The following is a 22,830-nucleotide window of genomic DNA, read 5'->3' as shown; positions in this document are numbered from 1 at the left end:
TGTGTCACTTGATTCTAAACTTGATTCTGAAATTTTTATAGAAAAGTATAGGTGTGAGCTGTTTTCAAACAGTTTTGAAAACAAACAGCATTCAAAGACTCACACTCCATGATTTCAAGAAATTACCCTAAAGTTACAGTAATCAAGATTGTGGAATTGGCAAAAGCATAGAGATAGATCAATTACATAATAGCAAATCTAGAAATAAACCCACAGATACAATTGATTTTGGACAAAGGTTCCAAGACAAGTCAATACAGCATACATTACACTGTATATTAAAAAAATAGCCAAAAGTGGATAATAGCTATACATGTGAAAGCTAAAACCACAACTTCAAAAGAAAATACTGGGGCAAATCTTAGCCACCTTGGATTAAGGAAAAATTTCTTATATAGGACATAATAAGCATGAGTCTAAAAGAAAAACATGGTTCTTCAGAAGAAAACAGATAGAATGGAAGACCAAGACATAGTTTAGGAGGAAATATTTATTTAAAACCTCTACTTGAAAAGGAACTTGTATATAGAATGTATAAGAATTCTCAGAAGTCATTACGAAGAAAACAAGTAACCCAATGAAAATAGCAATTAAAACAACAGAAAATGAAAAGGTCGTGGAAATGGATGGTGATGACGGCTGTACCACATTGTGATTACTCAGTGGCAGTGAATTGTACCCTTGAGAAAGGTTTGTTGTTCAGTCGCTCAGTTGTGTTTTACTCTTAGTGACCCCATGGAGTGCAGTGTACCAGGCTTCCTTGTCCTTCAGGGTTAGCATGGTAACCTTAAAAAAGATTAGCATGGTAAATACTATTTACCACAGGCACACTATTTTACCACAGTAAAAAAACTGACATAGGATGGTATACACATTTTGTATCTATGGCAGTTGTTTTGGTATTAAATTTTACTGGGAAAAAAAAAAAAATTTTTACTGGAATTATGTGAGGTGTAATCAGCGGGGAGACTGAGGCAAAGATAACTTCTTGTGAATCTGTAATTATTTCAAAATAAGTTAATAAAAAATGAGCAAAAGATTTGAACAGATGCTTCACAGAGGAAGACACATGGATGGCAATAAGCAAACAAAAATGTGCTCATCATCATTGGTCATTGGGGAAATATAAATTTACAGTGAGTGTGTGCATGCTTAGTAGGCTACCTCCGTTCATCCACTAAAATAGCTTTAAAACTGACAGTTCCAAGTGTTAGTGAAGATGATGATGTAATTCGAACTTATTCCTGGTGAGAAAGCATACACAGAGATGCTCTACAGTCTTAAAATCTCAACCCTGGGAAGAAATGAAAAGAAATGAAAAACACGTCCATACTAAGGACCTGCATATGATGTTTATAATGACTTTACTTAGAACCTCCACTGAGTTTTAAATTGGATGTTTGAAACAATATCGAATTAATCCATTAACTTCTATTTTTCTATTTTCTTATTCTTCCATCTCTTCTTTTTGTTTTGTCTTTATTTCTTCCCTCTCATCCCTCTAGTTTTCATTTAGAGTAGCAGATTCCTTCCTGGAAAACATTTAGATAAGCAAAATATGTTTGATGCAAAATACAGTTAAAGATGTTGTCATCTGATGGGATTCTGACTGTTTCTCCAGAAGCCTCACAGACTGGTATTGTCTTGTTGATAACAACATTCGAGTCTAGCCCACAGCTTCATAGGCTCAGAATCCTGACTTGACAGGATGGTAATCAAATCCATTCCTTAGGGTCAGTCTCGAGACTGACCAAAACAGAAAGACTGAAGGATAGTCAAAATGCAAATTTATAAATATACTAAAAACGTACCATTTAAACAGATTGTAATGTTTTCTTTGACAAGTGGGAAGGAAACTTGGTGAACATGGAAATGAGAACAAGCATAATTGATGCAAATTGAATGTTTGAAATCTATCTGGCTGGTAAGATTCATAGTTGGGCCACAGTAGTCTGTCAGCATGGAGTGCAGGTTTCTTTTTCCTTGGACACACAGCATATACTTAGCTATGAGGCTGTCCCTTCGTTGTTTAATTTACTAATTTATCTTCTGATGAATTCCTTCTGTCTTCTGATGATAGTTAAATCCTTACATTTTACATTGATCCACAGAACTGGCATCAGATGCTCAAAATGTAGTTCTGCCAAACAAAAATTCTTTTGGAATCAAAGGTATGGATTTTTAAAAAAATTCCTTAGTTAAGATTCTTATACAATTCTTTTAAATAACTTCCATTTTTATCAAGGCTAGCTGATAAAAATTCATCAGGTGAATGTTTGTAAACTGTTGCTACAATTTCTTGATAAAATAACTATCAGCTTTTGACAATGAAAATGTTTTTCACACTGGCCTTTAGGGCAGTGTGGCGTTTCGGATCATTGTTTCTCCTTTTCCTGTAAGTCTGCCTTATATGTGTTTTTGTTAAAGGACTAAATATCAAGTTAAACTGAATGCAAAGCATACATTTCAGATTATTGTTTTAAGCTGAAAATAAATGAATGTCATTGAATTTTTCTCACAGTTTGAGGTGAAGCTCTGTAGGTCTACAATTGGGAATAAGGTCTTCTTGTAAAATTTTAATATTCTGTGGTAAGATTAGGACGTGACTCTGTAGTCTTCTCCATCTAATATTACGTAGTTTTTACAGTCCGTGTGTCTAGGGTGGATCACTGCAACAGCTTGGCCCTGCCTGCTGCTATGGGCCTTCTTCTCTGTTGCCAGACATAACACCTTACCATGTTGGATGTCTGCCTACAACTTCATTCATTGTCTTCTGCCTGCTTTTGGATATACTCAGCTTCTCATCCTCTTCTGCATGTCTTCATTTGTGTTTTAATTATTTTTATAATACTTCTAAAATGGTAGGCCAGTCTCTCTACATATCATATATAAGATTGTGTGTTTTAAATTATTAATACTGAATTGTACACTTAAAACATCTTGCCACAACTTACATTGATTTTTTGGGGAAAAAAGACATATTCCGAACTTAAGGTTAATTTTAATATATTTCAGTTCTTTGTAATTTCTCATTGTTTCTCTGTCCTGGAATATCCTTTCATTATATATCTATCTGTTCAGCCTTCAGGATTTTTGCTGTGGTTCATCTCCCCCATAAACTTTCGGTTAGCATTCTAGCTTTCCTTAACTTTTGTGTCCTGCAACTTTCCAGTGTATTAATCAGATTCATGTAAATTATCATTCACATCACTCACTAAATTTTTAATGGTCTTTTCGGTGAGATGTTTGATATCTAGCATCAATGCTTTATGTGTAGGCTTTTAACCCAGTCTTCTTTGGTTGATGACTGATGATGAAGGAGATCCTAAGAACAAGTCCATCATACATTGTTTCCTGTTACAATCTTTTTTGCTTTGAAAGTGAAAGTTTTAGGAATGGTTTTTGAGGCAGAGTGTTCCTAAATCTGCTTAGATTGAGCCTCAGTGTTTTGTAGAGTTTGCAGTCTTTGGAGTGTTGTCTCCTGTGATGAATGTGACAGCATGAATCTGGGGTAGGTGGATGGAGGTGGCACCGAGAATGCTGTGTACTGAGCTGCTTCAAAACTAGCCCACTTTGTGAACTTTTAAAATATACACATACTGGAAGGAAATACAGTAGAAAGTTGGAGATTTATATGTTAGTACTTAAGAAAGGCGCCAGTTAGTACTTAAGAAACCACGATGATAGTGAAGTGTAGATGGATGGCTTGCCTTGGATCCCTTTAACTTCATGTAAAGCATACTCTAGAGATCTAAGTTCTGGTACTGACTTCCACTTGGGACTAATTGTACCTTGTATTTTTTCACTTAAGCTATTACATCTTTCTGCTTTTGTTTATGAAAATATTTTAATTCAAAGAGATGTTTTGGGGACACAGAAGTTGATACTTGAATTGTGACATTTCTGGAGAAATTATGGAAACCATTTAAAGATAAGATAAATTAGCCAAAACAATGGACCAGATTATCATTTCAAATGTTAAAACATTCCTTTATCAAGTTTTGCTGTTATTACAAGGGTGCATGCAGTCGAGAGGGACAGAAGAGTAGGGAGTGCTTTCCTGTAATGCACGTGCCCCGTGATCCACAGTATTGGTGTGATGTGTGTGGGTTTCTCTCACACCACGGCATGTGTTCATGTTTGAAACATCTCCCTTTTTATAGCCACAAAATAGCACTTTTGGGGTAATACTTTATAGGAAGTCATGTTCCATAAATCCATAGATTCTACTTTTGTTTGCCATAATCAGTCTGGAATTGGGGACATCCTGTTGAAAGTCTTCAACAGAGAAGGCCTCTTTTCTTAGGTTTGCAGCATCAGTTTAGTTATTAGGTTACTAACATGATTCCAAGGTAGTTAGATCTGTTTATTTGCCTTATTTTTGCAGGGGTGTGCCCTTCCTCTTCCCACACACAAACCTCATTTCAGGTCAGATGCTCAGCTATTTGTTCCTGTTGAAGGAACTGAAAGCATTCACACTCCCGCTTCCTGAGGTAGTTATAGTCAGTGTCTTGGTGTGTTTCCTTTTAAAACTGTTTTATCTGGGTATGTGTTTGTACATATGTTGTAAAATAATGGGAATGGACACAGGATCACTAAGCCCTAATATCAGCATATCTGAATTCATATACTTTTCTTCAGAGTACTTAATTGTTTTCTATATAGATGATTATTCTGTAAGAACTGTGTGAACACATTTTCTGTACCTACTTATCAGGAGTATAGCAACAGACTTCGTGTGAATAAGACTAATGCTCAGCTTTGCTGGAGACCTGTTAGGAAACTATATAATGGAGCTAATATAAAAAACACTTCTCTAAATCTGATTATCTGCCTGAAATGAGGGCCCAAAGCAGAGCTGCCTTATATTGAATTGTGTTCTTTTTTAAATAATGTATCATAAGGATCTCCTTGTTAATATTAGTTTTGCTGTGCCATACTTTCTTAAGGCCGTGGATATTATCCAGAAGCAGCTTGGGACATGGCTTGTGTGCGTGTGTTTAGTACTTAGCCAAGCTGCATTTGAAAACATGACTGATTTTCTTGAGATAGGTTAAGAGCCTCATATTTCTTGGATTGTAAACTATATTGCTAATGAGATACGTGATATATCTTGTGCCGTACACAATGGAGAATCATTTGGAATCAGACCTTATTTGACTTTGTGGTGTAAACTGTGATTGTCAACAGGGGCCTGGAAGAATTCTGTGGAAGAGTGGACAGCGGAAGACTGGACTGAAGATGTAAGTGTTCAGCATCAGGTGTGACTGTCTTTCTTTTGGATTCTGGCAGGAACACATGTACTTTTGAGGAAAGCTTGAGATATCTCATCACTATTCTAAGCTCCCTTTCAGACTTCTATGGTTAATTTTTTTTTTAAGCAGATGCTTCTCAGAAAGATGTTGGTGTTTCCAGATTTTTGAAAAACTTGGTCTTAAAGCATCTATTTAAAGATGACCAGGCGTTAAACAGGAGCGATGTCATTTTTTCACTGTCTTTGTTTTATTTGGCCCAATAACCAACTGATGCTATTACCCTGGCCTGTGAATGATTATTTTGTCTTATAACCTTTTTATTGAAGGAGAGAGTCTATGTTTTAGGTTTACAGTTGAAATTAACCTCAATAAATCATTCTGGTTCTAGGACCAAGCAACTCCCCTTTCAATTAGGCTGGCTTTTTTTGTATTCATTTATTCCACAGACATTTTCGAGTATACTGTACTAGCTTCTTGGTATTAGTAGTATTGATCCTTAAGGTCTGTGTTCAGTATAAGATACTCTTGATTATTTTTCTGTTTCACTCTTAAGGTCCAGAACAGAAGTATGTACACGTTAGAGAGTTACAGCTGACACTGGGTGGGAGAGAATAAAGGGTTTACAAGTACTGACTTTCAAAATTGGATAACATGACCCAGGGTTTGGGATTTTATTTTTCTTTTTGAGATTATCTTCCCTCCCCCCATTTGTACTTAACATTTTTTAAAAAAAACAAACAAAACTGCACTTGAGATTTCTTTTATCACTATTTTATCTGACTTATTAGGGAGTACGCTGGATAGGCTGTAAAAAAGGAGAAGGATATACTCCTTTGTAACTTCAGAAACTTAGGGTTTTTTATTTACTTATCCCACATACTAACCATAAGGCCTTGGGGTATGATGTCACCAGGCTTTCTGTTACCTGAAATCTGAGGAGAGTGGACAAGATGGGTGGTAATAGAGTCAGTGGAGGGATGATATCAGTGATAAGAGGAAGTCAGAGTGAGTAACCTGGGCACCATACCTTGTTTCGAACAGATCTATCCTAGTTTTACATGTTTTGTGTTACTAGAATTTTTGCTAAGAGTTTTTTGGGAGAAAAAAAGGCTTCCAGAGCTCAAAGCTTTGTCTGGGGCAGCAGACAGGATAGAAAACCAGCCAGCTATCAGAGGGCAGATGACTTGTATTCATATTCTGGCTGGGTTGACCTGTTGACCTTAGATGAGGCATCTTACCTTCCTGAACCTCCTATTTTTCATCCCTAGAATGATTATCATAATAACCATCCTGCCTAACTGATGGGGTTTTTCTGTGCTTCAGGTGAGGTCTTAAGATATAAGTTGTCTAACAAGCAGTTCAAATGCACACACATATAGTTAGTAATACTCTGCTGTGTAGGCTGTATTGTATCACAATAGAATTACTGAAAAGAATTACGGTAGGGAATTTAGACATCTTTTAAAAAATTTTTTCCCCAAACTTTAAACTTTTTATTTTCTATTGGGATATATAGCCAATTAACAGTATGGTGGTGGTTTCAGGTGAACAGTGAAGGGACTCAGCCATACACATACATATATCCATTCTCTCCCAAACCCCCTTCCCATCCAGGCTAGCACGGATCACTGTGCAGAGTTCCCTGTATACAATAGTGAACATCTTCTTTTCCAGGAAATACCAAAATTACTTAAAAGTTTCTGACATTTACAAAGTAATGGTGATTGAGTGGTGAGTAATCTAAAATGCAAATCCTGAGTTCCTTCTAGAGTTTAGGAGGAGAAAACAATGCAAGTTTTCTTTTCTCTAGTGGACTAGATAGGATTTCAGTGATAAATGTATAATAGTTCTTATTTACCTTGAACTTAATATTTTATATTTTAAGGCTTTAGATCTTCTGTGACTACTTTTAATAGAATTACTCCTTGATTGCTTCTCTGTCTTAATTTAATTCATAAGATTCTTTAAGGCAAAAATGGATTCCTTGGAATTCTTAAGATACTATCTTGAAATAGAGTGCAGTACATGGTATAAGCCTTTCTTGTTGAAACATTATAATGAATTTAGCACTTTTTGTTTTTACAGAAAGTGAACACCTAACTGCCTGATATGCCCCTGCCTTAATATTAATGTCTGAGGAAGTCTGATTTTAAGCCTGAGACATTTAGTATTGTTAAGAATAGCATTTTCATTAGTTTTCAACATTGTCATTAGATCAACAGTATTAGCCTTTATAAGACTGTGCCCCATTTTGAAAATATAAGTCTGCCTTTCAGCAATGTCAGTTGATGTTTCAAGAAATTGTATCCTGTGTGCCTTAAAACAATATGCATGAATCTCAAAATGATTCAGTGAAAAAAAAAAATTGAAATACACGAAAAAGATTGTATGTTTAAAAATTCCACTTAAAATTCTGGAAAATACTGCTTAAGCTATAATGGCAGAGAACATACCCGTGGTTGCCTGGGGACAGAAGTGAGTGCTCAAGGAACTGATCACACGGGACAGGAGCGAGCTTCTGGGGTAATAGGTGTCGTCTTGATTTTGTGATGGAGTATAAAATGACATACCTTACTCAGTTATTCAGTTTTATTATTTGTGTTATAAGCAGTAAGGAAATCTATGACTAGTAAATCTATTACTGGTAAAGAAAATACTAAAACCACCTGTCTTTGGGAAAAGAGAATGTCAGTAATTTACCTTTTCAGAGTTTTTTCCTACTCCTTTTTGGTGTTTATAGTGACATTAGTGGTGGTTTTTATAGGAGTTCTCATTTAGTATAATGTGAAGTAGAATAGTGAGACTGGGACTTGAACTATGATCTGACTTTACTTCACTTGTTTCCCTCACGTGGAATCCTTATTGTGGAATTATCAATCTAAAATTATCTTAACCTTAAGAAAATTACATGCCATGATCACTTGTTTATTTCTTTTCCTTTAGACTGCCTTTTGGGTGAACTAGAAGAAGAGTACTGATGACTAAAAATTATCAGGAATTTGTTACGTTTTTTGGTTTTATATTATATAAAATAAGATTAAAATATTTTAAATCCTTTTGTTACAGCTTTCGGAAACAAAAGTCTTCACTTCCTCATCTGTTCCAGCAGAGAATCATGTCACACCTGGGCAAAGGTAAATACTTTTCCCCACCTCTTTAAATTCAGAGAAGAATTAAAATTTCTTGCTGTAGGAGAGTGGTTTTCTTCCTCAGATCTCTTTATTTTTTACCCTTTTCTTGAATCTGTTTCTGTTTTTCTCTTTTGTAAGACTTTTGTTTTATCCTTATCTGGTGAGCTCACAGAGCCTCCATCATTTCCTAATTTGTTGTGTCTGCTGATGAATTAAGATAGCAGTTATGGGCTTCCCAGGTGGCTCAAACAATAAAGAATTGCCTGTCACTGCAGGAGACATGAGTTCAACCCCTGGGTTGGGAAGATCCCCTGGATTAGGAGGTGGCAACCCACTCCAGTATTCTTGCCTGAAAAATGGACAATGTCCTCCATGGACAGAGGAGCCTGGCGGGCTACAGTTCAGGGAGGTTTCAGAGAGTCAACGTGACTGAGCATGTGCTCACACACATGGCAGCAATAATGTTAAATCTAACAATTTGTTTTTTACTTTCCTAAACATTTTTTTGACAGATAAACGTAACAAATCTCTTTTGTTTTCTTCATGTAATACCGTTTAGTTAGATCTTGAAAAAAGTGAAAGTGAAGTCGCTCAGTCATGTCCGACTCTTTGCGACCCCGTGGACTGTAGCCTACCAGGCTCCTCCATCCATGGGATTCTCCAGGCAAGAATACTGGAGTGGGTTACCATTTCCTTCTCCAGGAGATCTTCCCAACCCAGGGATCGAACCGGGGTCTCCCGCATTGGAGGCAGATGCTTTAACCTCTGAGCCACCAGGGGAGCCCCTAGTTAGATCTTAGGATAGTACAAAGTTCTCATTTTGTATGGGTTCTAGTAGTTTTAATCTACTAATTTCATAGATTACAGACAAGGAGGAGCTTTTGGGATAGTAGAAACATTGTTAGAATTTGTGCAGAATTGAATTATTGAAAAGTATTTATTTACATTCTCGGGTTTACAGTAACTCCAAAAACCTTTGATTATGGTTTCAAAAAGTAGTGATCTAGAAGGATGAGAGCCTTGATATATATGATACCTGAGCATTGAAGGCAATTTTGAACCTAATATGCTCAATCTCTTGCTAAATGAGGTGGTGATAAGACTTCATTACAGGGAAATAAAAATCAAAGTTTGTGTCTTGGAATATATTATTGTGTGACTTGCTCAGAATTTTTCCTTAAATGGATGTCTCTTCATTGTATTTAGTATTTGATGAATTGCATATCATCATTTTCTTTTTCTTTTTCATCATTTTCATTTAAAAAGTGGACCTTTAAAGGATTATTTTTCAGACAGTAGTGCTGCAGTGTTCTTCATTTATATATATATTTCATCAATTGTTTGGAATAGAACTTCTGGTTTTTGTAGTTATGGAACTTTCAGATGGGTCATATGTAATATAACTACCATGGATTTGTATCCCTGGAATTAGGTTATCGTAAGCTGAAACATTCCTTGGGGTCCATAATACTAGATTCCATAACTGTTTCTCAGTTACGGGGACATGAGAGTGGGTAGTGCGTAAGGAGAGGAACTGAAGCCTAGGAACTTGGCTGTATGTCACGAGTGAGTTTTTAATTATTTGACCTTCTAGAATCTGCCTCATTGGCATGGTGAGTTTCTGTTAGGAGAACTGCTTGGGAACTGCCCTTTAAAAGGATTTAATGGAGCAGATTACCATGTTAGGTCTTTCTGTGGAGATATTAGTAGCTCATTCTCATGTCAAGAAATACATTATCTGAAAGATCATTTCTTCCTCATGCTTTCAGGTTTTAAGGCCAGGATTCTAAACTTGGAATCTCAGTCTTCCTAGGGACATTATAAGAAGTCTAATTAATAGAGTATTTGTTAATATATTGTGCATTTTTTCCCTAAATATTTAAGAGAGAAATTTTGAGATTTATATAAACCTAAATATATCATGGGATAGAACACAAAACTTACAGGAATATTTATGGTAAATGTCAAAACTGCTTGAGTGGTCTAGCACGGCTTTGGTCCTCATTCCTCAAAAATATGGATTTACTTTCCTTTGGGAAAGTTTAAGAGAGACTGGTTTTAAGTAATGAAGAGGGCCAAATATTCTAAAGGAAACAAGCCAAGAAAACTGTTGAAGTGTACTCAGTTGCTCCAGATTTTCTAATCAGTTGTCACTGTGCCATTTCTGTGGAAACATCTCAATGCACCTTTCTTTTCTCTCCTCTGCAAAGCTCCATTTGGGTCTTGGTGGCTTGTTGTGCTTTCTTGGTAGGGTAGGCATGTGGGGGGATGATTGATACTCTCCTTTTGCTGCTCTTAAACTCCAGTATCCAAAGATTTTCCTCCCTGGGATTATTTTTAGCATGAACTTATTTATAGTGATTCATTTCTCAAGTTTATTTTTTGGTAAGATTTGCTTCTGACTCATTCTTCCATTTGCTTGTTGTCTGCTTAGTGTTGATCTGGTAGCCTTGCTCCAGAAGCCTGTTCCTCCCAGTCAAGCCCCAGAAGTCAACTCCTTTGAAGCTTCCCAGCAGCAGAGCTTTGGCCAGGCCCTTGTCTTCACGAACTCTCAGCACAACAATCAGATGGCACCAGGGACTGGCGGCTCCGCTGCCGTCAACTCCTACCCACCTCAGAGTTTGGTAACTCACTCTTCTCACAGTATGAGATTTTAAGGAATGGTCCCGTGAACAAATGTATTCTTCAAAGGCACTTGCCTTATCATTATTTTTTTGCATATAAAAATCTCTATACTAGATCCCAGTCCAGAAAACAATGATGTCATAATTTCCAAGCACATATCTGACAGTTCTGTGTGGAATTCAACCACTGAGTTTTCTGGATGAAGATAAAAAGTACTTCTTTATGATTAGTTGAATTATGAATTAGTTCAGTCATAATCAACTTAGGGATCCTTCTAGTAAGAAGGATGATTTTTTTCCTTGGGTTTGTTTCCGAGTCTGTCTCTATACTTAACATGTTAAATTTTCATTTGTTTTCCAGTTTACTTAAATGCTAATGTTTGTCAGTATTGCTTTGCTAATCTGCAAAAACAGTTACTTCTAGATCTGCCTAGGTTCTTAAATTTTTAGCATTTTGGTTTTGTTATTCCAAGCAGTTGCATAGTAGAGGCCCTTAAAAATTGGATATGTTTTTATTGAAAGAGTGTCATCTGCTGCTGCATATATGACTTTGGCTTCTGTAACAGTTCAGCTCCTGGGTCTTCACTAGTGATCCAGTGGTTAGGCCTCTGTGCTTCCACTGCAGGGGTGAAAGTTCAGGGAACTAAGATACCTCATACTTTGCAGCATAGACCAAAAAAGAGAACTAACTTCCATCAGAGAAAAGCTCAGGAACTGTTAGTGAAGCAAATGAAGATAGGTGATGGGAGTAAAAAGCTTAGAGCATAGAATATGAAAGAATGTAGCTGCAGAATGGTAAACTCAGGTCTCCGTCTAAGTGTGGGCTGTTCTGAGGTGCAAGACTAGAGGCTGAAAGGACTATAGACACAAATCCACAGCTTTCACTAGTCATAATACTTTTGTTCTTCTTTGTTGTGGTTAGTCTGAAATCTACAGTTGAAAAATGGAATTTCTTAAGAATATGATCTATGATAATTACCCCTTCCCCTCCACCTGGATTCAAAATTCTTTGCTGATCCCTAAAAATTGGGAGACTTGAATATGAGAACTTCTCATTGTCCTCTTCTCCTCTGCATAGTCATGTCATGGCAAATATAACTAGCTTGGGAACTTGGCATTTTTAGCATCATTGTTGATAGCTTTTGAGAGGGTGTCACTTCTTGAAGATGGACAGATCCAAGGCAGACTGTTTTGAGAGGGCCCATTAATACCCCTGAGTTTGATTGAACCATCCAGTTCCTTTCCTCCATCTGCCAGTGGTACACTGATGTGATGTCCTTGCTGACTTGCTGGAATCATAGTCAGGTCACTTGAGAATGTAGATAGGACATTAGGGTTTTTATTTTAACAGCATCCTTCAGGCATGTTCCTTTTTGTCGTGAACAACATCTTGAGAAAAATTATTTGTTTAGCATATGAGAGCAGTGATTCTCAGCCCTACTATACTTTTATTATCATTGGGAAACTTCAGTTATAATAACTAAATATGCCAGATAACAATAGTAATAAGGATTAAGCCATACTCTACACAAGACGGGTCAGGATCTTTGGGATTGGGCGTTGAACTTTTGTATGTATTTATGTGAATGCATGTGCACAAGTGTACCCGTAGGCACATTTGTAAACTGTCCCCTTTGATTGAAATGTGTAGGTGGAATTGAAACCCTGTGCTAATAGGTATTACCTAAAGCAAGGTGTTAGTCATTGATGCAGTGATGTCATCGTGTTGTGAAACACACAGAAAGTGTGATACAACTAAATTAGCTGATGCAGGATAGAGATTGGATAGAGAAGAAGAAGATGCCTTTCTTTGAGCTTGAGCTGGGTTTTGATGCTTTTATAAGCGACATAAGAGTGGTGTAGTGGGTGGCATGAGCCCAGAGTCAGGAGCAGTGTTAAGTAATGTTATCACAGCTGTTTTAATAGAAGCAGGTTCTGTGTTTGAAGTGCAGTAATTGCCTACAGCCTGAAGTTTTTTGCTCACATTGGAGAATTTGGATATCTTTAAAACAACTGGGACAGATAGTCCATGGCTTTGGAAATTGATACCAGAAATAATTGATTCAGCTTTCTAAATCAGGCCTCTTGATGAAATGTAAATCATTTCTATTTTTAACCTTTATGGTGTTTGTGGAGTTATGTTTTGACTTAATCTTTTCAGTGATTGAATGATATTGATAGGTAAAAATGCACTTGATCTGCCACTCTCATGTTGGCTCGTCATTTGCTCAGGAAGTGTATTTGGTGTCTCCGTCATCAGAACACTGTGAAATAAACACAGCAGTGTCCAGAGCGTCTGCTCAGTACACACGTGCTGCTACTGCTGAGTCACGTCGGTCGTGTCCAACTCTGTGTGACCCCAGAGACGGCAGCCCAGCTGGCTCCATATCTCCGTGTAATTCAGTGTCTGGTTCTGGAATAGAGTGTTAAGTACTGTGATGTGTCTTTAACCTTGCAGGATGATCTGATGGCTGATCTCTCTGTGACTAACCCTAGTAAAAACTTCGCAAAGTTAAAGATGACTACCATTCCACACATTTAGAAAATATTGTATTTTGTTTTTCAACCTTGTCATTGTCATTTGATCAATGATATTTCTGTCTACTTTAAAAAAAAGTAATGTTGTGTTTGTAAGCTTAAATGATACCACTTTTTGAATAAAAGTCAATTTCTTAAAATCTAGGGAAACTATTCTTCTTCCCTCGAAGCTCTTGTATCAGAAGCAGGAAGGATTGTTAGATTTATTTAGTCATATCTTGTTGCTTGGTAATATTTTTGTGTAGTATTTATTCAGATGAATCTTACTAATTCATAATGTTCTAGGCTATAATTTTTAAAATCCTTGTGAAAATACAATGGCATGTAGAAATTCTGTATTGCTGAGGATTTTTGTTTTTCTTTCCCTTTAAAGTCATCCGTCCTTGGTTCAGGATTTGGAGAGCTTGCCCCTTCAAAAATGGTGAACATTACCAGCTCCCAGATTTTGGACCAGTTGAAAGCTCCGAGTTTGGGCCAGTTTACCACCACCTCAAGTTCACAGCAAAATAGTACGAGTTCTCCCACAACCACTTCTTGGGACCTCAAGCCTCCAGTCTCCCAGTCCTCAGTCCTTAGTCATTTTGGTAAGTGTGCATTTTCTACGGTGGTTTGCCCCTAGTGAGGATATGCCAAACGCTGGCAGAGTAGGCTGACTTTTGGACACTAATGTGGATTTGACTGGGCATATTTCTTTCTTTCTTTTTTTTTAATTTATTTTTTTATTGAAGGATAATTGCTTTACAGAATTTTGTTGTTTTCTGTCAAACCTCAGCATGAATCAGCCATAGGTATACAAATATCCCCTCCCTCTTGAACCTCCGTCCCATCTCTCTCCCCATCCCACCCCTCTAGATTGATACAGAACCCCTGTTTGAGTTTCCTGAGCCACACAGCAAATTCCCACTGGCTCTCTATTTTACGTATGGTGATGTAAGTTTCCATGTTACTCTTTGCATATGTCTCACCCTCTTCTCCCCTCTCCCCATATCCATAAGTCTATTCTCTATGTTTGTTTCTCCATTGCTGCCCTATAAATAACTTCTTCAGTACCATTTTTCTAGATTCCGTATATAAGCGTTAGAATATGATATTTATCTTTCTGGCTCACTTCAGTCTGTATAATAGATTCTAGGTTCATCCACCTCAACAGAACTGACTCATATGTGTTCCTTTTTATGGCTAAGTAATATTCCATTGTGCATATGTACCACAACTACTTTATCCATTCATCTGTTGATGGGCATCTAGGTTGCTTCCATGTCCTAGCTATTGTAAATAGTGCTGCGGTGAACAATGGGATACATGTGTGTCTTTCAATTTTGGTTTCCTCAGGGTATAATGCCTAGGAGTGGGATTGCTGGGTTTATGGTGGTTTTATTCCTAGTTTTTTTAAGGAATCTCCATAAGTCTTCCATAGTGGCTCTATCCATTTACATTCCCACCAACAGTGCAAGAGTGTTCCCTTTTCTCCATATCTTCTTCAGCATTTATTGTTTGTAGACATTTTGATGATGGCCATTCTGACCCATGTGAGGTGATATCTCATTGTGGTTTTGATTTGCATTTCTCTAATAATGAGCAATGTTGAGCATCTTTACATGCGTTTGTTACCCATCTGTATGTCTTCTTTGGAGAAATGTCTGTTTAAGTCTTTTTCCCCCTTTTTGATTGGGTTGTTTGTTTCTCTGGCATTGAGTTATATGAGCTGCTTGTATATTTTAGAAATTAATCCCTTGTCAGTTGTTTCATTTGCTATTATTTTCTCCCATTCTGAGAGTTGTCTTTTCACCTTGCTTATAGTTTCCTTTGCTATGCAAAAGCTTTTAAGTTTAATCAGGTCCCACTTGTTTACTTTTGTTTTTATTTCCGTTACTCTAGGAGGTGGGTCATAGAGGATCTTGCTTTGATTTATGTCATCGAGTGTTCTGCCTATGTTTTCCTCTAAGAGTTTTATAGTTTCTGGTCTTACGTTTAGGTCTTTAATCCATTTTGAGTTTCTGTTTGTGTATGGTGTTAGGAGGTGTTCTAATTTCATTCTTTTACATGTAGCTGTCCAGTTTTCCCAGCACCATTTATTGAAGAGGCTATCTTTGCCCCATTGTATATTCTTGCCTCCTTTGTGAAAAATAAGGTACCCATAGGGGCATGGGTTTATTTCTGGGTGTTCTGTCTTGTTCCACTGGTCTATATTTCTGTGTTTGTGCCAGTACCATACTGTCTTGATGACTATAGCTTGTAGTATAACCTGAAGTCAGGAAGGTTGATTCCTCCAGCTCCATTCTTCTTTCTCAAGACTGCTTTGGCTATTTGGGGTCTTTTGTGTTTCCATATGATTGTGAAATTTCTTGTTCTAGTTCTGTGAAAAATGCTTTTGGTAATTAGGGGTCGCATTGAATCTATAGATTACATTTGGTAGTATAGTCATTTTCATAATATTGATTCTTTCTACCCAGGAACATGGATTATCTATCCATCTGTTTATGTCAAATTTGATTTCTTTCATTAGTGTCTTATGATTTTCTGTGTACAGTTCTTTTGTCTCCTTAGGTAAGTTTATTCCTAGATACTTCTTTATTTTTGTTACAATGGTGAATATGATTGACTCTTTAATTTCTCTGATTTTTCACTATTAGTATATAGAAATGCAAGTGATTTCTGTGTATTGATTTTATGTCCTGCAATTTTGCTAAATTCACTGATTAGCTCTAGTAATTTTCTGATACTATCTTCAGGGTTTTCTATGTACAGTATCATGTCATCTACAAACAGTGAGTGTTCTGCCTTTGTTTTCCTCTAAGAGTTTTATAGTTTCTGGTCTTACATTTAGGTCTTTAATCCATTTTACTTATTTTCCGATCTGGATTCCTTTTATTTCTTTTTCTTCTCTGATTGCTCTAGCTAGGACTTCCAGAACTGTCTAATAATAGCGGTGAAAGTGAACAACCTTGTCTTATTCCTGATCTTACGGGGAATGCTTTCAGTTTTTCTCCTTTGAAAATAATCTTCACTGTAGATTTATCATATATGGCCTTTACTGTGTTGAGGTAGGTTCCTTCTATGCTCATTTTTTTTAAAGAGTTTTAATCATAAATGGGGGGCTGGATTTTATCAAAGGCTTTTTCTGCATCTGTAGAGATTAGTATATGGTGTTTATCTTTCAGTATCACATTGATTGATTTGCATATATTGAAGAATCCTTGCATTCCTGGAATAAACCCAACTTGATAATGGTATAAGAGCTTTTTGATGTGATGTGATGTGATGAAACTATCCTCAGTTCTTTTCATTCTTTTTACTTTATTCTGTGCTTCAGAAGTTATCTCCACCACTTTATCTTCCACCTCACTGATTCATTCTGCTTCAGATATTCTGCTGTTGATTCCTTCTAGAGTATTTTTAATTTCAGTAATTGTGTTGTTTATCTCTGTATGTTTATTCTTTAATTCTTCTAGATCTTTGTTAATTGATTCTTGCATTTTTCTCCATTTTGTTTTCAAGGATTTTAATCATCTTTACTGTCATTATTCTGTATTCTTTTTCAGGTAGCTTGCCTATTCTTCATTTATTTGGACTTCTGTGTTTCTAGTTTGTTCCTTCATTTGTGTGGTATTCCTCTGCCTTTTCATTATTTTTTTTTAACTTACTGTGTTTGAGGTCTCATTTTCCCAGGCTTGAATGTTGAATTCTTTCTTCCCTTTGGTTCCTGCCCTCCGAAGGTTGGTCCAGTGGTTTGTGTAAGCTTTGTATAGGGTGAGATTTGTGCTGAGTTTTTGTTTGTTTTTCGTCTGATGGGCAAGGCTGAGTGAGGTGGTAACCCTGTCTGCTGATGATTGGGTTTGTATTTTTGTTTTGTTTGTTGTTTAGATGAGGCATCCTGCACAGGGTGCTTCTGGTGGTTGGGTGATGCCAGGTCTTAAATTCAAGTGGTTTCCTTTGTGAGAGTTCTCACTATTTGATACTCTCTAGCATTACTTTGCCAACAAAGGTCCGTCTGGTCAAGGCTATGGTTTTTCCAGTGGTCATGTATGGATGTGAGAGTTGGACTGTGAAGAAAGCTGAGCGCCGAAAAATTGATGCTTTTGAACTATGGTGTTGGAGAAGACTCTTGAGAGTCCCTTGGACTGCAAGGAGATCCACCCAGTCCATCCTAAAGGAGATCAGTCCTGGGTGTTCATTGGAAGCTGATGCTGAAGCTGAAACTCCAGTACTTTGGCCACCTCATGCGAAGACCCTGATGCTGGGAGGGATTGGGGGCAGGAGGAGAAGGGGCCGACAGAGGATGAGATGGATGGATGGCATCACCGACTTGATGGACATGAGTTTGAGTAAACTCCGGGAGTTGGTGATGGACAGGGAGGCGTGCTGCGATTCATGGGGTCGCAAAGAGTCAGACACGACTGAGCGACTGAACTGAACTGAGGGTTAGTTCTCTGGTTGTCTAGGCTCTTGGAGTCAGTGCTCCCACTCCAAAGGCTCAGAGCTTGATCTCTCTCCAAAGACCAGACTAGGTCCAATCTACCAAGAGGAATTTCACCCAAAACGAAAGGGCCTTTACTTGAGTTCCAAAGCCAGTGCACAAGAGCACAACGGAGATCTCTGACTCAGCAGAAACTGGGAAGCAGTTACTACCACCACCAAATGCCAAGATAAAGTCCCTCCACCTTTGGGCCACCCTGATAAGTCAGCCAGAGACTACCCCTCTGGTCCTGACCACCCACCGACCCAAACCACAGCCACCCAGCACTCTTAGCCACTACACCCTGCCTGCCAGTTCAGAAGCAGGAGACTTTGAGGTAAATGTCAGTGGTTAGTGTTTATGGGTTCTGTCTTGACCAGGCATATTTCTTTTTAGTAGAACTTCAGCAGTTTCTGAATTAAATCATTCAGTTTGGCATTGTATAAATACCTATATTTGTTTGTTAATAGTAGTAGTAGTCCATACCTTGAACAGATGTGCAAAAGCACGATAGTAGTCAAGCAGATATAAGGAGACAACACTTTGAATAAATACCTAGACAGATTTTTTTTTTGAGCTGTATTAGAATAAGAAGGTGGAATGTGGACAATACTTTAAATCATATTCTCTGTCGTGTTCTGATTCTAACGTGTGTGTATCTGCCATGATTTTGTCTAGCCTTAATATCTGTGGTTTGTATTATAAATGTTTTCTAAGTTAGATGTTTTCTAAGCTGTACACTCATAGACTTTGTGACATTAACCCTCCATTTCCCACCAGGGTTGGCTGTCTGGTTTATGTTTAGGGCATACTAAGAGATGTGGAAACACATTTTTCTGCTGAATGAAATGGTTTACTGTTACAGAAGTACCTGAGACTACTCTAGGTTTGAAGTCTTTTCTACCAAAGCATTCGTTAAAGACTCAATGTCCAAGGTTTTTATTAGGAGACTGGTTACATGGGCACTCTCTACCTAGTATCAACCAAAATTGTAGAATCCCAGAAGGAGAGAGAACATTCAACATAAACCAAATTGTATAAATAATTGAGGTAAAGAGAGTCCCTTTTATCAGTTAGAGCATTGGCATCCTTTGGAACATACCAGAAGTTCCCTGGTCCCTGACAGAAGCTGCTGTTTCTAGTGTAGTCCTCCTGTGTGGGTTACCTTTTTTCTGCACATTTAACTACTGGGTGGTATGAGTTTTTAGGTCTGAGCATGCTATTCCCATATTCTTTGAAAGTCTGTCTTCTTTATACTTTGCTCTAATATCAAGACGAAAATAGGTTCAACTATGATGGAAATAGATGAAAATAGAGTCAACTATGATGGAAATAGACTAAGACATGGGATGGCAAACCTTTGACTGGATTTGCCACCTATTTGTGGAAGTACAGTTTTATTGGAACACAGCCATTTATTTATGTTTTGTCTGTAACTGCCTTCAGTCTGCAAAGGCAGAATTGAATAGTTGCTAAGAGCTGCCCTTCATGGCCTAAGATATTTACTGTCTGGTTCTTTGCAGAAAAAGGTTCTCTGTATGGTAGAGGTAGCACTGCAAATCTGTGGTGGAAAAATGGTTTATTTCTCTTGGGTATCTAGCTGGAAAGTGAAGTTGGATCACTAACTCCTACTCTTCAACAAAGTGCCAAATGAGTGAAATACCTAAACATAGATGATGAATAACAATAACAGAAAAACATAGGAAGATTTTTTTATACTCTGTGTGAGGTAGACCTACTAGTCTGGTTGTGAGAGGAAATACCATAACCAAATGAAAAAGAAGACAAACTATGGGGGCATATTATAGGCAAAGGGTGAACTTCCTTAATATAAAAAGTATCAAGTCACTCTTTGAACCAGCAACTCTGTTCTAGCAGTTGATCCTGCAGCTGTACCTACACTTGACCAGAATGTCTTACATAGAAATATATTTATTTCAGCATTGCTTTGCATAGCAAGAAATTGGAAAACTTCAAAGTTTATTAATATAATGCTGGTTTTAAAAATCAGAATTTGTATGCAGTATCTGACTTTGTAATCATAAAAATGAAGTAGTTCTTCATACATTAATGTGGCACAGTCTCTGAAAACTAAATATCTTTAATATTTTTATTCAAGAAACTGGGTACAATATCTGCTTCTGAGAACAGGGTGGAAGGGTGATTTTTATTCATATATATTTTTGTAAGTTTTGGATTTTGTAGTATCACATATGCTATTGAAATAATAATTTTCAAAAGTTAATGCAAAATATGAATACCCATTCTCCACCCCATATGCTTTAGCATAAATTGAATCTCCTCTCTGCATAAGACATTAGCTACAAACTCACTCAGGTGTCCTTTTCCATTTGTCACAGGCTAGTTGTTAAAATATTATAGACACACACACATAACGTGTTTGGGATTGAGGTAGAAGATGGTTGGGAGAAAGCAGTGGTGACAGCAGCCCTCCACCGTCAGGGATGGCGGACGAGGGAGCTGTGAGCTCATGTGCCTAAATGATTGACTGTTGCCTCCCCCCACCCCCACTCCGCTCCGTAGACTTCAAATCTCAGCCTGAACCATCCCCTGTTCTTAGCCAATTGAGCCAACGGCAGCAGCACCAGACTCAGGCCGTCACTGTTCCTCCTCCTGGGTTGGAGTCCTTTCCTTCCCAGGTGAAGCTCCGAGAGGCAGCACCCAGAGACAGCAGTACCTCCACTGTGAACAAACTCCTGCAGCTTCCCAGCATGACTGTCGAAAACATTGCTGTGTCTGCTCACCAACCACAGCCCAAACACATCAAGCTCCCTAAGTCTCGGCGAATACCTCCAGCTTCTAAGGTGGGTCTCTTATCAGGAAGTCATAGAGCCAAAGGTGGGTGCATTTTAACACTTAGTTCATGGGGTATTTTCAAGTACATAGTCTCTTGATTTATGAGGAATCGGTCGTTTCTGAGTGACTAATGCGTTTGTGCTAAGAGACAGGACTGTCCATTCAGATTACAGATCTCGCTCAGGAAACCTGATGATCTTGTGCATTTAGCTAAGAGAATCTGATGTTCTTCTGTACTTACTTAGCTCTGTTCTGTAGAGGTAGGAGGAGTGGTTCCTTGACCAGGTGATGCTTTCATTAGAGATCCCTCTTCTTCACTCATCCATCACCACAATCCCGTGTCACACCCTCCCCCTCCTCTCCCCCCTAACTCCCACCTGCCATCCTAAGAAGCATTTGGTGGAACTGATCATTCCGTTAACTTTTAAATTTTTCTTGACTCTGTTCCTTTCTCTTTAAAAAAAAAATCTTATTTCTTTTTCCTGCCTTTCACTCCTTGTTCCTCAGGCCTCCCCACAAGGCCCTGGGAACCCAGTGTTTGTTAACTCTGCAGGCCTTTGGGATTGGGAATCTCTCACCTCCGTTGCTCACATCATGGTTTTGCTTTTACAGATCCCAGCTTCTGCAGTGGAAATGCCTGGATCAGCAGATGTCACAGGATTAAATGTCCAGTTTGGCGCCTTGGAATTTGGATCAGAACCTTCTCTCTCTGAATTTGGATCAGCTGCAAGCAGTGAAAATAGTAGCCAGATTCCCATTAGCTTGTATTCAAAATCTTTAAGGTATGCAGTTTCCCACTTCTCTTTCTAGTTTTGATTAAGTCCTTTGCAAAGTAAAATACAGTAGAGCCTAAGAAATCACGTGGTGGAGAAAATAAACCCTATAGTGATGGGTTTGTGTCACCATCACCAGTGGCTAATTCTAGAATGTGTCTTCCACCCCCCTAAAAAGAAATCCTGTGCCTGTTAGCAGTCATGCCCAACTTTCCCCCTCACTCTATCCCTTGAAAACCAGTAATCTGTCTCCTGATTTGCCTATTGTGGGATTGCCTATAACTAGGAAAATGCAATAAGTGGTCTTTTGTTTCTGACTTCTTTCATTTAGCATAGTGTTTTCAAGGTTCATCCATTTTATAGTATGTGTGCGTTTTGTTTTCCAAATAGTATTTCATTGTGCAGGTACATCACATTTTGTTTATCTACTCATTAGATATTTGGGTTACATCCACTTTTTGACTGTTATAAATCATATTGATATGAAAATTCAGTTAAGTTTTGTGTGCTTTCATTTGCTTTGGATCTGTACCTGGGAATTGCTGGATCCTTTGGTAACTATTGTATTTAACCGTTTGAGAATCTGTCAGAATTTTGCCCTAATGGCTGAAATACTTACATTCCTACCAGTAATCTATGAGGGATGCAGTGTCTATACCTCTTTGCTAACACTTATTTTCTTTCAATGGAATATTTTATAAATAGAGGAATCTCAGATTTTAGGTTTTATTTTACTACATTTTTTCCTTGAGTCAAAATTTGATATTTGCTTGAGTTCCCTTTCTAAGGACAGACTCAGGACATTTAGATTCCTAAAAGTTTCTTAAGAATTCTTAATTATGTCACCCTGCCTATTAGTTAAACTTGTTGTTCAGTTGCTATGTCATGTCCGACTCAGCAACCCATGGACTGCAGCATGCGAGGCTTCCCTGTCCTTCAGTGTCTCCCAGAGTTTGCTCACATTCATGTCTATTGAGTCAGTGATGCTATCTAACCATCTCATACTCTGCTGCTTCCTTCTTTTGCCTTCAGTCTTTCCCAGCATCAGGTGTTTTTCAATGAGTCAGCTTTTTGCATTGGGTGGCCAAAATATTGGAGCTTCAGCATCAGTCCATCCAATAGAATATTCAGAGCTGATTTCCTTTGGGATTGAATGAATGGTTTGATCTCCTTGCAGTCCAAGGGACTCTCAATAGTCTTCTCCAGCACCACAGTTCAAAAGCATCAATTCTTTGG

The 22,830-nt window shown here is 37.8% G+C and overlaps 1 protein-coding gene and 1 non-coding gene across 11 annotated transcripts in view; both read left to right on the top strand.

The window, feature by feature from the left end:
- Positions 1-22,830, top strand: part of UBAP2 (ubiquitin associated protein 2) — a 113,059-nt gene that overhangs the window by 71,139 nt on the left and 19,090 nt on the right. For 7 of the 10 annotated variants that reach the window (XM_065901575.1, XM_065901572.1, XM_065901573.1 and 4 more), the window contains 7 exons: positions 2,112-2,171; positions 5,191-5,243; positions 8,322-8,389; positions 10,821-11,010; positions 13,922-14,132; positions 20,549-20,829; positions 21,434-21,603. In XM_065901575.1, coding sequence (XP_065757647.1) covers positions 2,112-2,171; positions 5,191-5,243; positions 8,322-8,389; positions 10,821-11,010; positions 13,922-14,132; positions 20,549-20,829; positions 21,434-21,603 — 1,033 coding nt within the window. The remainder of the gene's footprint in view (positions 1-2,111; positions 2,172-5,190; positions 5,244-8,321; positions 8,390-10,820; positions 11,011-13,921; positions 14,133-20,548; positions 20,830-21,433; positions 21,604-22,830) is intronic. The other 3 variants (XM_065901577.1, XM_065901576.1, XM_065901580.1) reach the window with 1 other exon arrangement.
- Positions 11,132-11,212, top strand: LOC136143934 (small nucleolar RNA SNORD121A). The gene has a single exon (XR_010658433.1). It is a non-coding gene; the product is annotated as a small nucleolar RNA SNORD121A (small nucleolar RNA).

The sequence above is a fragment of the Muntiacus reevesi genome, chromosome 10 (genome assembly GCF_963930625.1).
Source record: "Muntiacus reevesi chromosome 10, mMunRee1.1, whole genome shotgun sequence".
NCBI classification, from domain to species: domain Eukaryota; kingdom Metazoa; phylum Chordata; class Mammalia; order Artiodactyla; family Cervidae; genus Muntiacus; species Muntiacus reevesi.
The sequence above is the reverse complement of the archived record's forward strand: the minus strand, read 5'-3'. Positions and strand labels throughout refer to the sequence as shown.